Raw genomic sequence first — 14,266 nt, forward strand, 5'->3', positions numbered from 1 at the left:
CGAGTATCTCGGCTTTAGTGAAAGGCATTGTTGTGGTCGTGGTATCACCCGGATCAAATAAAGGAGGATTTCTAGTTGGTTGCTGGTTATTAGGAAAAATGATGACATCTGCTTGCTTGGCAAAATTTTTCGGCGTAATATTGAGGGCCAGTCGGATTCCTTATTCCTGCCCGGAGCACTCGTCGGCGCAATCCTCCTCCCCCTGTCATCCACTTTCGCTCCGCTAGCTAGGCTCCAGAAAAACCCTCTCCACATAAGCGCGCTCGTCGCTCCTCATGAGCTGTTAAGAAAAACGCGTCAAAGCAGGCAATGGTATGCGCTTTGAAAACAAACTGATCGCTTCTAAACAAGCAGTGAATTTGATTGGGCTCTTAAGAAAACATTGCTGGTCACCGCCTATGCGGCGACATAAATTTGACATCAGGAGATTGGAATAACATCACAATGGAATAAGTTTACATCACTTTGCGTTATAGCACCCCTGGCGCGTTCTTTGGGATCAAAACAGAATACTGTGTCCCTGGTAGAAAAAAAAGAAAGAAAGAACAAGAAATTCGTGTTGGAAAAGCAAAGCAAAACTACACTGTGAGTGGGAGCCGAAATCGCAATCGAGTAGGGAGTCGTTGTGTTATTTATTTGTTTAGCTTTTCTTTGCTCGAGAAAATTCAGCCCTAACAGATGAGATGTAGTTTGCTCCTATATAAGGGGAGTTCATAGATGCCTATTGTGTAAGATTTTACTTGCGGCGTTCTTCATTTCGAACTGGAAAGCAAGCCAATATAGTGTCCGCCGTTGCAGTGTTTTCCTTCTGTTCAGCGGGACGCTCACAGTTCGCTCGCGAGACACCGCGTCTCAGTCACGAGCCGGTTGGATAATACGACACACCTTTCATAACGCATCAGTGATTGTTTGCTTCAGTGGCGAAAACATCAGATAATAAAGCTCGTTTATTTGCTCCTTTCTGTGAGCGAAGTAATTTTCTCTCCGCTTTCAGCAAGCAGCTACTATCGTCCCTGCTATTCATTCGTTGGTAATACGTAAAGACCATGGCATATGTGCAGTCTGCTAAACAAAATTCTAAGCAGAGTCGACTCCAGTGGACATCTACGTAGTGCTTCATATTACGTTAGGTCAAATACGTAGGCGTTAGTTAATGCGAAAGCATTATATGTTTGATCAGGCAGAAAAGATGGCTTTGTAGGCAACGAGTGGGACCAAATATCATCATCATCAGAGACGTTTTCAGCGTCCTGCATGAGGTCAGTAGCAATAGAGAATAAAAGTTGTAACAAGTTAGAGTAAGGTGATTTAAGGTGGACTAAAATGAATTAAGCTGAAATGAATGGAGGTAAATTAAAGGGGATAAAGGTAGATTAAAGTGCATTAAGGTGGCATAAGGTAGATTAGGTTGGTATAAATTGCAGCTGGATCGATTAAAGTGAATTAAGGTGGATTGAGGTTGGTACAAATTAGAACAAGGTAGATTAGCGTGGATTAAGGATGGTACAAAATTAGAGTAAGGTCGAATAAATAGGATTAAGATTGATTAAGGTAGAGCTGTGAATGACACCTGACAATGTATGACGTCTCGAATCATGGACGTAACCAATTAGAGAAGTCACAATGCTTTCGCATTGAGATCACTTAAGGACACCTAAATGAGTGTCAGTTCTTGTTCTTGTGATACCCACTGACCCAGGTTGGTGTCAAAGTGGTTAGTCGAAGAACGGCGCATATCAAGTGGCACAAACCCAAGTTGGCGTCAGAGAGAGAGAGGGAGAATTTATTTGAAAGAAGGCAGAGAGGCCGGTCTGAGCTAGCGTGCTCTAGCCTGCTGCTCTGCGCAAAGGCAGTGGCGAACGGGGACGAAAAGGCTGGATGAGTGGTGACCATGCCATAGAAACAGGATGCACAACGATGAAGGCCAGTTCGCCACTCTTATGGTTATGAACAAAGCCCAAAAAGTCAATCAGAAGTGCCATGCGCCTTCCAGAGCATGGCTGGAGTCACGAATATAACTAAAGCTGTACAAAGGCGCGCAACGAAGAAGCTTGCGTACGGGCCTCTCGTGCGTGAGCAGCACAGGTCTCAAGAAAGGTCTTTAAATTATGTAATGAAGGTTCATTAAATAGCGATAGGGGGCCAGAGGCACATTTCTAGGGCCAGGTACCCAACATGGCGGAGCAGTATCGATACTATCTTAAGTAACTGTACGGGTATGTTGTATCTGTATCATGCTGTATCCGAAGGACAGGTATCGGTGTCTGCATTTTCAGTACATCCGTTGAAGCATCGCGTATCTTAAGATACAATACACATCTATGGCAGAATACACGAAGACAGCGAGACTCACCGAAGGCTAGCAAATATCGGCAATGAAGCTCATTCTATCACACGACAATTTTATCTTAACATGTAGGTATTCCTAATAGACAAAGATGATCAGAAATATGAACAAATTACAACGTAGTGCCAATTTGAAACTCCCCACTTTCGAGCTTGAATGGCGAGCGTTAGCCACTTCCATTTCAAAAAAAAAAATAGCATGCTCTGCGGCGGTATCAAAAACGAGAATCATGGTGAACGGAAAACTAAAAGCGACCGCCATTATTTTTCACATGAGTGTGAGGTAATTCTGTTTAAGTTTGAAGAAATCATCGCACCAATACAATTAATAACACTTTTCATTCGTAAACTTTTAAAATTACTTTTAGGGCACCCGCCGCGGGAGCTTTGTGGCTGTAAAGTTACGATGCAGAGTTGGAGGTCACGGGTTCGATCACGGGCACCTTTACCACATTTCAATTGGGTCAAAATCAAAGAACGCTCTTGCGAGTAGATTTAGGTGAACGTTAAATAATCCTAGGTGGGTGAGATTCGAACGTCCCCACAATCTTTGGCCTATGAGCAACGATGTACTGCATGCACTGACATTCGTGCAAGCATTTTTGAATGAAGACATGGACTAGCAGGCGCATGTTACCTTATCCATGACCAATTTTATAGCACAGCTGTCATTGTATTGCGTATCTGTTCTTGCTGTTTCTTTCTTGAAAGGTGCTTTTGTGCTTGCAGAAATTTATAAGCAATAACATATTCAACTCATATTTCCAGAGATATATAGCTACATCTGCACGTATGTGTATTTAGGTGACATTGCTGTATGGATGTTCCGTCTTATCTTTTGCTAAAACGACTTTTCCCTGCAAATAATTTCTACATGCGGGAGCTCGAAGCATTACCACTACGCATGGTACACTTGAATGCACGTTGAGTTTTTTAGCACATTCTATGCGTGCCAAATAATACTACACTTTCTGCACAATATCCCCTACGAGCCGACACAGGTGGCGTCGTCTCGACTCGTAAATATCGGTAGTCCAATCTTTTCTACAGCTTCATTCTGCGCATTTCTGTGTGTAGAGATCTTTATGCTTGAATTATGTTTCTAATGTACATACAATACCAAGCAAATGCGCCTCGTGCATCGTTTGTGTAGTACAAATCTCTATTTTGCACTACCTTTCTGTTGTTTCGTGCGCCCCGCGGAATTGCAGTCTTTCGCTTACCATGTTGCAATCAATGCACGGATCTTTTCTTTTCGACTTAGTGTAATTCTTTGGCCTCGTTAGGGCTCAGAGTGCCAAGAAAAGGAAACGAAACTCACCCTATACATTGACAGCAAGTCCTTGCACCTTTCAGATACAATGTGCTGTTCCTGGTCCTGACATACGGCGTTCCCGTGACCACGCTGGCTCTCACGTACTGGCGCATGAGTTTGGTGCTCTGGGGCGAGCAGTGCATCGGCGAGTTTACGCGGCAGCAGGAGAACGCCCACCGCAGCAAGCAGAAGGTAAGACGTCAAGTGAACCGCGACGAACATCTAGACCTTTTCGTCAGCATGCTTCCCTCCATACAAACGTCATACATCGCCTTAGTCATCGTGACGTCACGGTGTTTCACATTGTCCATTTTCTTCTTATTATTAAATGTGAAATATGTGAAGGTTGTACGCTACTAGGGCTGGCTATTCCAAAATCATAGGTTATAGAAACCAACGGCAAAAAACAAAACAAGAACATAATAATATACAACACACTATCAATTCTGTAACGAAATGGCAAAGCACCAAAACGGCAATTCAGTAGAAAAGAGGTAGCAAGAAGATAGGAGAGGGAGAAAAAAAGGAGAGGAAGTATTGCAGGCGTTCACTAAGTCTGGAGGTTCGCAGAAAAGTACAGCAGCGCTTGAACAGTCTTCTGATAGGATACAAAGTCACGTGTACGTTGGGTGATTATCCTTTCAGACGAAGGTCGCTCGTCGTACTTGTTGAGCACAGCGGTTACCAAGCCGTCTCTGTGCACAACACTGCGCGCAGTGGCATAAAATATGGCTGATGTTCTCCAAAAACCCGAAACTCCCACCGGGTTCCTCCCTACGTTTTCTCTACGTCTATGTGTCTGTTGGGAACTCGGTTCACCACTTGTTCGGAGCTTGGTTTAGCGGAGGCAAGCTTTACACGGAGGCAAGCGGAGGCAAGCGGAGTACACGTTTTGACAGGTTGAAAACCTGTCACTTCGCTTCGGTTCGCCGCTTCGGTTCGAGCAGGGGGCCACGACCCCGACCCCGACGGCGGGGACAACGAACTGACGGACGTCCGCTACGTGTCTCTATCGGTGCCACATGCGACGGAGGCAAATTATGGTATCTTTGAATTAACCAGCCGCGCGACAAATTCGCGTGTATTTGCGGGCTACTTTCACGCTCGGAAAAATACTTTTATGTAGCAGGTTTTGAGCCACAGAGTCCACATACGTGGCATTGGCATATTTTTAAACTCTGGTTGAATTGAACTGGGACACCCTGTATATATATATATATATATATATATATGTATATATATATATATATATATATATATATATATATATATATATATATATATATATATATATATATATATATATGCTACGTTGCGTTTGTGATATGCTGGAGTGAAATTTCAGCTGCGGATAGTTTAATCAACCTACTAATTAATTAATCAGTGCAGTACTTAGGATAGAATTAAAAAAAATATTTCTTTACGACAAATGCACTGCCCATGGCCCGATGTAAATATGAACAACTTGTTTTTATCTTCCTTGATGTAGAATGGCCTTTGGGCAATACGGAAATTCACATCTCTATCTTCATCTGCAAAGAGTCAATCAAAGCCCTCAAGTGATATAGCCTCAAGCCCACAACGACAATTGGTGTCCCCAAGGTCACAGCAGAAGAACAGGAAGAACAAAAAAAACTGTTAGATGGTAGCGCTGTAAATGAGATATCAATTATGCTGATTCCTTTGATGTTGGCAGCAATCAAGGCTATTCTCCGTGCCAGTCCATCGTTTAAAAGCATCCCTGAGATAGAGGCCGTCCTCGCTTTGGAACCGCTGGTGTCATCTTCTTTCACGGCGCAACGCCGCGATTCTTCGCAGTAGCAACTATGGTTTCTCCAACAATCGTCTCACAAGCGGTGTGCACCAACAAACACTTCCGTATGTACTATATTCCAGTGCAACGCTCGCGGCTTGCGCTCGAAGTTAGGAGACTTTAAGTATCTTGTGCGAGTGTAACGATTCCCTTTTATCGTCATTTCCGAGTCTCGCGTCGACGAGCAGTTTAGGATAAAGGGTTATTATTTTCATGATTCGAGGCGACAAAAGGAAATTAGCCGACTGCTCGTTGGATTTCGCAACGACGTGCCTGCCTCTGTGATTGACGTAGCACCACATGACAAGAATGAATATATTTGCGCAACCAGAGTGATTGCATCTAAAGTGTTTACCTTGATCGGCTCATACTTGGAACCAGGGTCACCTTTCCATGTGTCAAGATTGGAAAACTTGTTAGCAAGCACTCAATCTCCACATATTATTTGTGGTGATTTTAACGCACATAACGAGATCTGGGGCAGTTCACATACTATGTGCTCGGGGTGCTAAACTGGCGAAGCTTCTCGCAAGAAACAATGTAGAGCGCTTGAACGACGGCAGCATAACATACCTGAAAAATCTGAAGACTGTTATCTGCATTGATGTCACATTCGCACCAAGTCAAGTTGCCCCTATGTTCGGATGGTGTACAGATTTCGAAACTCTAGGTGGTGATCACTGCCCGATCCTAATCTCTGCCTTTCATTTTTGGACGTCGCCCAGAAAAGTGAAACTGAATTCGGTAGAATGGGAAGCTTAGACAGCAGCCGTGGACAAAGGGATCACAGCCTCGACTACGAATGCAGAATTAATGCGACAATAGCTCATTGCATCAAACAAAGTACCCACTATGCCACTAAGCATTGTAATGTACCTACTAACGACGAGAAATTCGAAAGGTTATGTGCCATTCGAACTACTATGCCACTAAGCATTGTAATGTACCTACTAACGACGAGAAATTCGAAAGGTTATGTGCCATTCGAAGGTGTGCCGAAAGGAAGGCTCTACGTACTAAGAATATCGAAGACCTCAGAACCTGTCGATGGGCACAAGGACATATACGGCGTTACCTCACCAAACTGAACCGAAAAAGGTGGATAGACTTTTGTGGGACACTGGACATACGAAAACCGCGGAGCAACATTTGCAGAGTCGTCAGAGGCATTCGCAAAAAGCCACAGCATCTTTATTCTTTTAGCACCGTCCCATTACATGAGCTCGCATCCCTGGAAGAGGTGGCATAGCAGTACCGTAGGCTCGTTTCCAGCGGGCGCAGCGTTCTCGGCAAATTGCAAGTCATCAGCCTAGTCCACCTCAAGCGACCCTTGACGCAGAATTACCATTGAAGAGCTCACGGCAGCAATAGACGACGCAAGCAAGCGATCATCACCTGGCTATGACGGTGTGAGTTATGAAGCCCTCGCGAATATATGCCACCCGTCTCGCCTACGACTTCTGGAGTACTATTATGCCCTATAGATAACTGGGGAGGTTCCTACGGAATGGAAGCTTGCGAAAGTTATTCCTATATTGAAGCCAGGGAAGCAGCCGACAAATTACGCCTCCTTCAGACCCATATCTCTGCTTAGCTGCGTAGGGAAGCTATTCGAAAAAATTATTCACGAACGACTAAATGGGTTCCTGGAAAGCACAAAAGTTTACCTGGAGGAAATGAATGGCATCCGGCAAAATAGGTCCGCAATTGATAATGTCATTGCCTTGGTCTCATCAATTGATGAGAAATTGGTCTGTGAAAACATATCCACTGCATTATTTTTGGACATTAAGGCAGCATATGATTATGTCTATCATAAAACAATAGTTGACGCTCTGCAAACCCTTGGTCTCGGAGGACGGCTTTACGCATCGATTGAAGAGTATCTTCAAGGACGCAACTTTTCATGTGTACCCCGGATAGCCCCACGGCACTTTATGCCGTAGAGAAGGGAGTGCCACAAGGAGCTGTGTTAAGCCCGGTATTATTTAATTTAGTCCTCATCTATCTGAGAAGAAACTTGCCCCTTGGCGTAAAAATCACACTGTATGCGGACGACATGTGCATTTGGAGCGCTGCGCGTTCGCGCAGTACCACCCAACAATGTCCCCAGAGAGCGCTGACAAATAGATCGGCCTACCTAAATCCAAGGGGTCTGAAATTGTCCCCCGACAAAACCGTTGCTATGGCTTTCACGCGGAGGCGTATAGAAAAACATCCACTAGTGTTGGGTGGTCGTACCCATGCATACGTCAAGACACAGGTTTCTTGGAGTGACGATCGATATAGGGACCTCACATGGTCGCCTCTAGTGAGACAACTGAGTGAGAAGATTTCCTCGGCGTCACAGTGGGGCAGCAACTGTCTATCACTGGTGCTCCTCCATAAGGCCTACGTCGACGGAACGCTACGGTATTACCTCCCGATCCTGCACAATATGTCTCCCACAACCAAGAGAAAACTTGAGGCAGGGCGGAACAACTGCCTTCGTTTATGTCTTAGCCTTCCAAAGGGGTCGTCCCGCTCTGGAACTGTAGCAGAAGCTGGATGCCTGCCTCTTGAAGTGCTTTCTTTGCAGAAGACACTTTGGATTCACCTCCGACACGTCATTCATACGAAAACCCACTTTTTAAAGGATATCTCTTCAACCCGTGTTACGTCTAGCTTTGGATAGGCCGTAGAAAGCATATCTATTTCGATTCCTGCTCAGGCGTCACAAATTATGCCACGAAACATTTCACCATGGACACTGCCCCCACTGGAAATCGTGTCGTATATCCCTGGAATCAGTGCGAAAAAGAAAAAGCCTCAAGCAGCGACTTATCACATAGCTTTCGAATATATGCACAAAGAATACGCAGTCGCAACGCACATTTTCACAGATGGCTCTACAGCTGCATATCGGCCATCGTGCGGACTTTTTGTTCCCTCTACAGGGCAACGATTCTCGTTTCGTCTTGAGCGAGCAACGTCATCTACTTCAGCAGAGCTACATGGCATTAAGGAGGCCCCTGTGTATGTATTTCGACATCAGCCGCCAAAGACATGGGGGATTCTCACGGATTCAAAAGCAGCCCTACAAAGCATGTGGAACAGGCACAAGCGTTGTAATAACCAACCTGTAGCGTTTGACATTGCTTGTCTTCACCACAAGGCTAAGATTGCTGGGCATTGCATCAAGTTTCAGTGGATACCTGGCCATGCGGGTATTTCGGGAAATGAAAAAGCGGATGAAGCTGCCCGAAAGGGACTCCAATACCGCTATTTCAAAAGAACACTTTTTTTACAGAAGCCGACGCTTCAAACATGGGAAGAAATTATGCCTATCATGGAAAATACCGCATCTGGAATCTGCCACTACACCAAGACAACTTCCTGCGTTATATTGACCCAGAAGTCAGACCGAAAATTCCACGACCACTTCCTCGACCCTTAGAGACATTGTACTATCGTCTTCGACTGAGCGTGGCATACACGAACAATTATCTGTACCACATAGGGCTTACCATTAACCCCTAGTGTGATAACTGTGGCAACTTAGAGGCAATGGAGCCCATATTACTAGAATTCCCCGCGTACCGCGACGAGAGAGAATTTTTGAACAACAAATAGACATGATTTGCAACGATCCGTTTATATTACCCAGCATCTTAGGTCCCATGCCCAGCTCTTCTATACATTGGCGGGTTTTGGATTTATTGTTGAAATACCTTCCAGAACTTGGCCTAATAGGAAAGATTTAAAGATTGAAGATTTCATATACAAAAGTCTAAATTTACCCGCCATGTCACCTGTAAATATTAGTATCAGGTGGGCTTGCACATTTCATATTTATTTTTATTCTCTTTTTCTCCCACTCCCCTCTGGAATCTTTTAATCCCACTCTCCATCCTTATACAGAGTAGCATGCCAGCGGTTGTATACGAGCCGGTAAAATTCCCTGTTTTTCTAATAAAGACTCTCTCTCTCTCACACACACACAAACACACACACACACACACGCACACGCACACAGACACATATTTCAAGGAAGAGCACACGGACAAAACCAGCCGGGTCACTAGTGCTTGTCACAAGAGCGACCCACTCGGCCATAGGCGCCGACTACGGGGGCGGGGGGAGGGGCGGGGGAGGGAGCCCGAGCACCCTCCGGAGTTTTTCCGGGGAGATGCTGAGCCGCCCCCCCCCCCTTTCCGGAGATGCCGAGTCCTACCGCGCCCCGTAACAGGACCCCCGGGTGGTGAAGTGCCGTCTGGGTGCATGGTAGGCGAAGAACTGCGGGCGAAGTATGGCTTCAGCCGCGAAACGTGCACGACGTCAACAGGTGGCGGACATGAGGATGGATGAAACTGTAACGGTGCGATCTCGTAATTGACGTCGTTAACTTGACGTAGGACTTCATAAGGCCCTGTGTAGCGAGAGAGGAGCTTCTGGGAGAGGCCGACCCGACGACATGGTGACCACAACCGCAACCAAACACCTGGCGCGAACTGAACATCGCCATGGTACCGGTCGTAACGCTCTTTTTGAAGATACTGCGAGGCTAATAAGCGAGATCGGGCGACTTGACGCGCCATGTGAGCGCAATCGATGACTTCACGAGCGTACTCAGTTGCAGCACCTGGCACAGAAGGTAGGATGGTGCCAAAGGGCAAAGTGGGGTCGCGACCATATAAAAGAAAAAAGGGTGAATATCCCGCGGTGTACTCACGTACGGGACTGAAGCCTGGAGGGTTACGAAAAGGGTTCTACTTAAATTGAGGACGACGCAACGAGCTATGGAAAGAAGAATGATGGGTGTAACGTTAAGGGATAAGAAAAGAGCAGATTGGGTGAGGGAACAAACGCGAGTTAATGACATCTTAGTTGAAATCAAGAAAAAGAAATGGGCATGCGCACGACATGTAATGAGGAGGAAAGGCAACCGATGGTCATTAAGTGTTACGGACTGGATTCCAAGGGAAGGGAAGCGTAGAAGAGGTTCGCAGAAAGTTAGGTGGGCGGATGAGATTAAGAAGTTTGCAGGGACGACATGGCCACAATTAGTACACGACCGGGATAGTTGGAGAAGTAAGGGAGAGGCCTTTGCCCTGCAGTAGGCGTAATCAGGCTGATGATGATGATCATCCTGCGGTGTCATGTCCGGACCAGTTATACGCGAATGTCACGTAGGCCAGGGTGGATTCCCAGTCGCGGTGATCGTTGGAAACATACATCGACAGCATCTCTGTGAGTGTTCTGTTGAGACGTTCCGTAAGACCGTTCGTTTGTGGGTGGTAGGCGGTGGACAGCTTGTGCTCAGTGGCACAAGAGCGGACGAGGTCGTCCACAACTCGAGACATGAACGGGCGGCCGCGGTCTGTAAGTAACTGTAGAGGTGCACCGTGCTGGAGAATGACGTCGTGAAGGAGGAAATCGGCGACGTCAGTTGGGCAACTAGTCGGCAACGCGTTTGTTATCGCGTAGCGTGAAGCGTAATCAGTAGCGACAGAGATCCGCTTATTACCTCTAGTCGTCATCGGAAAAGGGCCAAGCAGGTCAAGGCCAACGCGAAAGAATGGTTAAGAGGGCTATTCAATTGGCTGGAGTCGGCCGACAGGTGGCAGGGGAGGTTTCATCTGGCGCTGACACAATTCGCAAGTTGCGACATAACGACGCACAGAGCGGTAGTATGTACGCAAACCTCCAAGGTATCCCACTGTCGGTGCATCGTGAAGCTGTACGAGACCGATGGATCGCAGATGAGGAAGAACACGGAGCAACTCAGGGCCGTCAGAGCTGATACTGCGGTGGTAGAGGATGCCGTTATGCAGCACGAACATGCGGCATGTGCCGTCGGTGCTGCCAGATTGCACTCCGGCGATGGTGGACTGTAAGGATGCGTCGCGTTGTTGTTCAGCGCGCATGTCGGTCATGTAAGTCAAAGCCATCACACAGGTCACTGAATCATGCGCAACAGGATTGGGAGGATCCATGGGGTGACGCGAGAGGCAGTCAGCGTCCTTGTGCAGGCGTCCATACTTATAGTTGACAACAAATGAAAATTCCTGGAGCCGTAACGTCCGGTCCCGGAGGAAAGACAGCCAGCAGAGGGCGTGGTGGTCTGTAACGACCGAAAACGTGCGGCCGTACAAATATGGCCGGAACGTGGCGACAGCCCAAACTAAAGCCAAGCACTACCGCTCGGTGAAGGAGTAATTTCTCTCAGCAGGTGACAGCAGGCCGCTGGCGTAAACTATCACGCTCTCGGTACCATTCAGCTGTCCGGCGAGAACAGCGCCGATGCCGTGGCTGCTTGCGTCAGTGTGGACATCGGTCGGTGCAGATGGACCAAAGTAGGCAAGTATGGGAGGCGTGGTCAGAAATCCGATGAGAGCGGCGAACGCGTGAGCTTGCTAAGGGCCCCATGAGAATGGCGTGCTCTTCTTTTGAAGATCTGTCAAAGGCCGAGCAACGTCGGCAACGTTTTTGACGAAATGGCGAAAGCAAGAACACAGGCCGACGAAGCAGCGCACGTCAGAAACAGAACGCGGCACAGGTAAACTTCGAATGGCGCGAACTTTTTCCGGATCCGGCGGGACACCGCATGCGTCAAAGAGGTGTCCCAACACGGTAATCTGACGGCACCCGAATTGACACTTCGTGGAGTTCAGTTGGAGGCCGGCTTTTCGAAAGACCGCAAGAATGGCAGCGTATCGGGTAAGGTGGCTGTCGGATGTGGGAGAAAAAACGTTTGAACTGTCTCCTAATATAAGGTCTTGTAAAGTCTCATACAAGGCCGTCGTTCCAGTCGAGGTCACAAAGTTTCTCCAAGTGCAACAATATACTGCAATAAATATATATGGGGTTCGGAATGCTGGTCGGGCAACCCCCCCCCCCCCCCCCCCGGCAGAATGAATACTTTCCGCCTATGCACTCATCCATCCAGCGGTTCCTGCTCTGCATCACCTGACTTCTCGGTTATGATTGACGCTACCAAGTGAAAGGTAGGCATGCATTTAGGTAGCCGAATGGAAAAAGACCAATTTAGATGTGGTGATACAGTGCCCGCAAACTGCCTTTTCTTCACAGACGGGTGGTGATGCGTATATCTTTAGAAAAGTTTGTACTGCTAGGAAATGAAATATCGTTAGAAGAAAAGGAAGGCGTCCTTCTTGATATAAGATATCACTAGCAATAAATTTAGGAAGCCCAAGACAAACATTATGCTCCTGATTCTAATAGAATCAGAGGCAGAATTCTGTATGCAGGTCCGCCAGAAAACAAAACGCAGCCGAATTCAAAACTGCTGCGCAACTAGCCGCCCGAGGTACTTTGCGTGTATATTCGCGGGCTTCTTTCACGCTCAGAAAAACCCTTTCATGCAGCACGCATTGACCAACAGAAGGCTGTATCGGGAGTTTTTTATGTCGCTCTACAATGTTCTCATTGCCACTTTTCATCTAATTAAATTATTCAGAAGTTGATTAATTAATTAAGGCTAAGTATGTAATTAGGCGGATCGGAAAAACAATTTGAGTATCTCCAAGGGACGGCAAACAACGTTACCTTGGTTCCATCCATCTACGTGGCATCTGCATATTTTTAAATATTGATGCATGGTAGTTGGGACACCCTGTATATTGCCGCACAACTGGAAAGTTTAGTACGATTGTTGATATCACACTGTAAAGCAAGATCATGGTGATAAGGGGATTTACCTTTTTATTTAGCAGCAACTTTAGCGGAAAACCTGAAGTATTTATATCTGCCTCTAGTGAGTAATCTTCAACTTCTTTTTATACATATATGCTCCCTCCTAAACGGTAAGCAGGCGTTAAACCACTCTCTGTGGCAACTGCCAGCCGGCTCCCTCCCTATTTTCTTCACTTGTGTTTGCATAGTGAATAATAATCTGGACGGGTTCGGCAAGTAATGAGATGTTCATTTATCTCAAAGTTGCAGAGTAGCCAGAAAGTCGAGATGAAGGGGGAAAAGCTGCTTGATGCAGCTTGAAGACCACCCTGCACCCGTTGATGACATGCCAGTATCTTCGCAACAACCCAGAACTCGACCTGGCTTCGTATAGGCTCAAGGGCTAATGAGGCGAACCGAACCGGGCAAGGTGAGGCACGGGCCAGGTTTGGGGCGCTATAACCTAAAACTATTCCAAGCTTTTACATGGCAATACTGCAATCAGCCCTCCGCGATTGGTCAAAAACTTTTTTGGGCCACCCCCGCTTCACCTGTCTGTCATTCCACGTCACAAAAACCGCGATAGCTCCCCATCTGATATGAAGTGTACACACTGATTATGCATGATTTGAACGAACAAAAGAAAATAGTTATTTCTGATTCGACGCCTTTGCGCCATTAGTGCTCGGCTATTGGTCAAAAGTTTTCGGGCGGCACCCACTTCACCTGCCTCTCACGCGACGTCACAAAACCGCAAAAACTCACCACGTCAAATTGACGTGTACGCGTTAAAGATGCGTTATTATCGCGAACAAAATGGAATTTCCTTCTGAATAGCCACATGCTGCCCCGTTCCGAAAGGAATAAAAGATGACTGCCGCCGATTGCTCAGCCACTGGCTACTCGCACCTGTCGGAAAGCATGGGTTTATTTGCGTGTAATAAAAGTTTTTCCGTGGCCGTGCAACTTCTTCGAGCACTTTCGGCACGTTTACGACCTCGTTCTGCCAACTTTTCTTTGCTGAGGATACGCTTTAGCGCGATTCTTAAGCTTCCGTTGCATGCCGCCGCGATTGTCGACGAGCCATCGCCAGATAAGTAAGGGGAAGCCGACCAATC

At 46.7% G+C, this 14,266-nt stretch overlaps 1 protein-coding gene across 1 annotated transcript in view; it reads left to right on the forward strand.

Moving 5' to 3' along the window:
- LOC126516547 (tachykinin-like peptides receptor 86C) overlaps positions 1-14,266 on the forward strand; it is a 370,138-nt gene that overhangs the window by 204,988 nt on the left and 150,884 nt on the right. The window contains exon 3 of the mRNA XM_055063916.2: positions 3,703-3,853. Within this exon, the coding sequence (XP_054919891.1) occupies positions 3,703-3,853 (151 nt within the window). The remainder of the gene's footprint in view (positions 1-3,702; positions 3,854-14,266) is intronic.

The sequence above is a fragment of the Dermacentor andersoni genome, chromosome 1, assembly GCF_023375885.2.
Source record: "Dermacentor andersoni chromosome 1, qqDerAnde1_hic_scaffold, whole genome shotgun sequence".
Taxonomy (NCBI): domain Eukaryota; kingdom Metazoa; phylum Arthropoda; class Arachnida; order Ixodida; family Ixodidae; genus Dermacentor; species Dermacentor andersoni.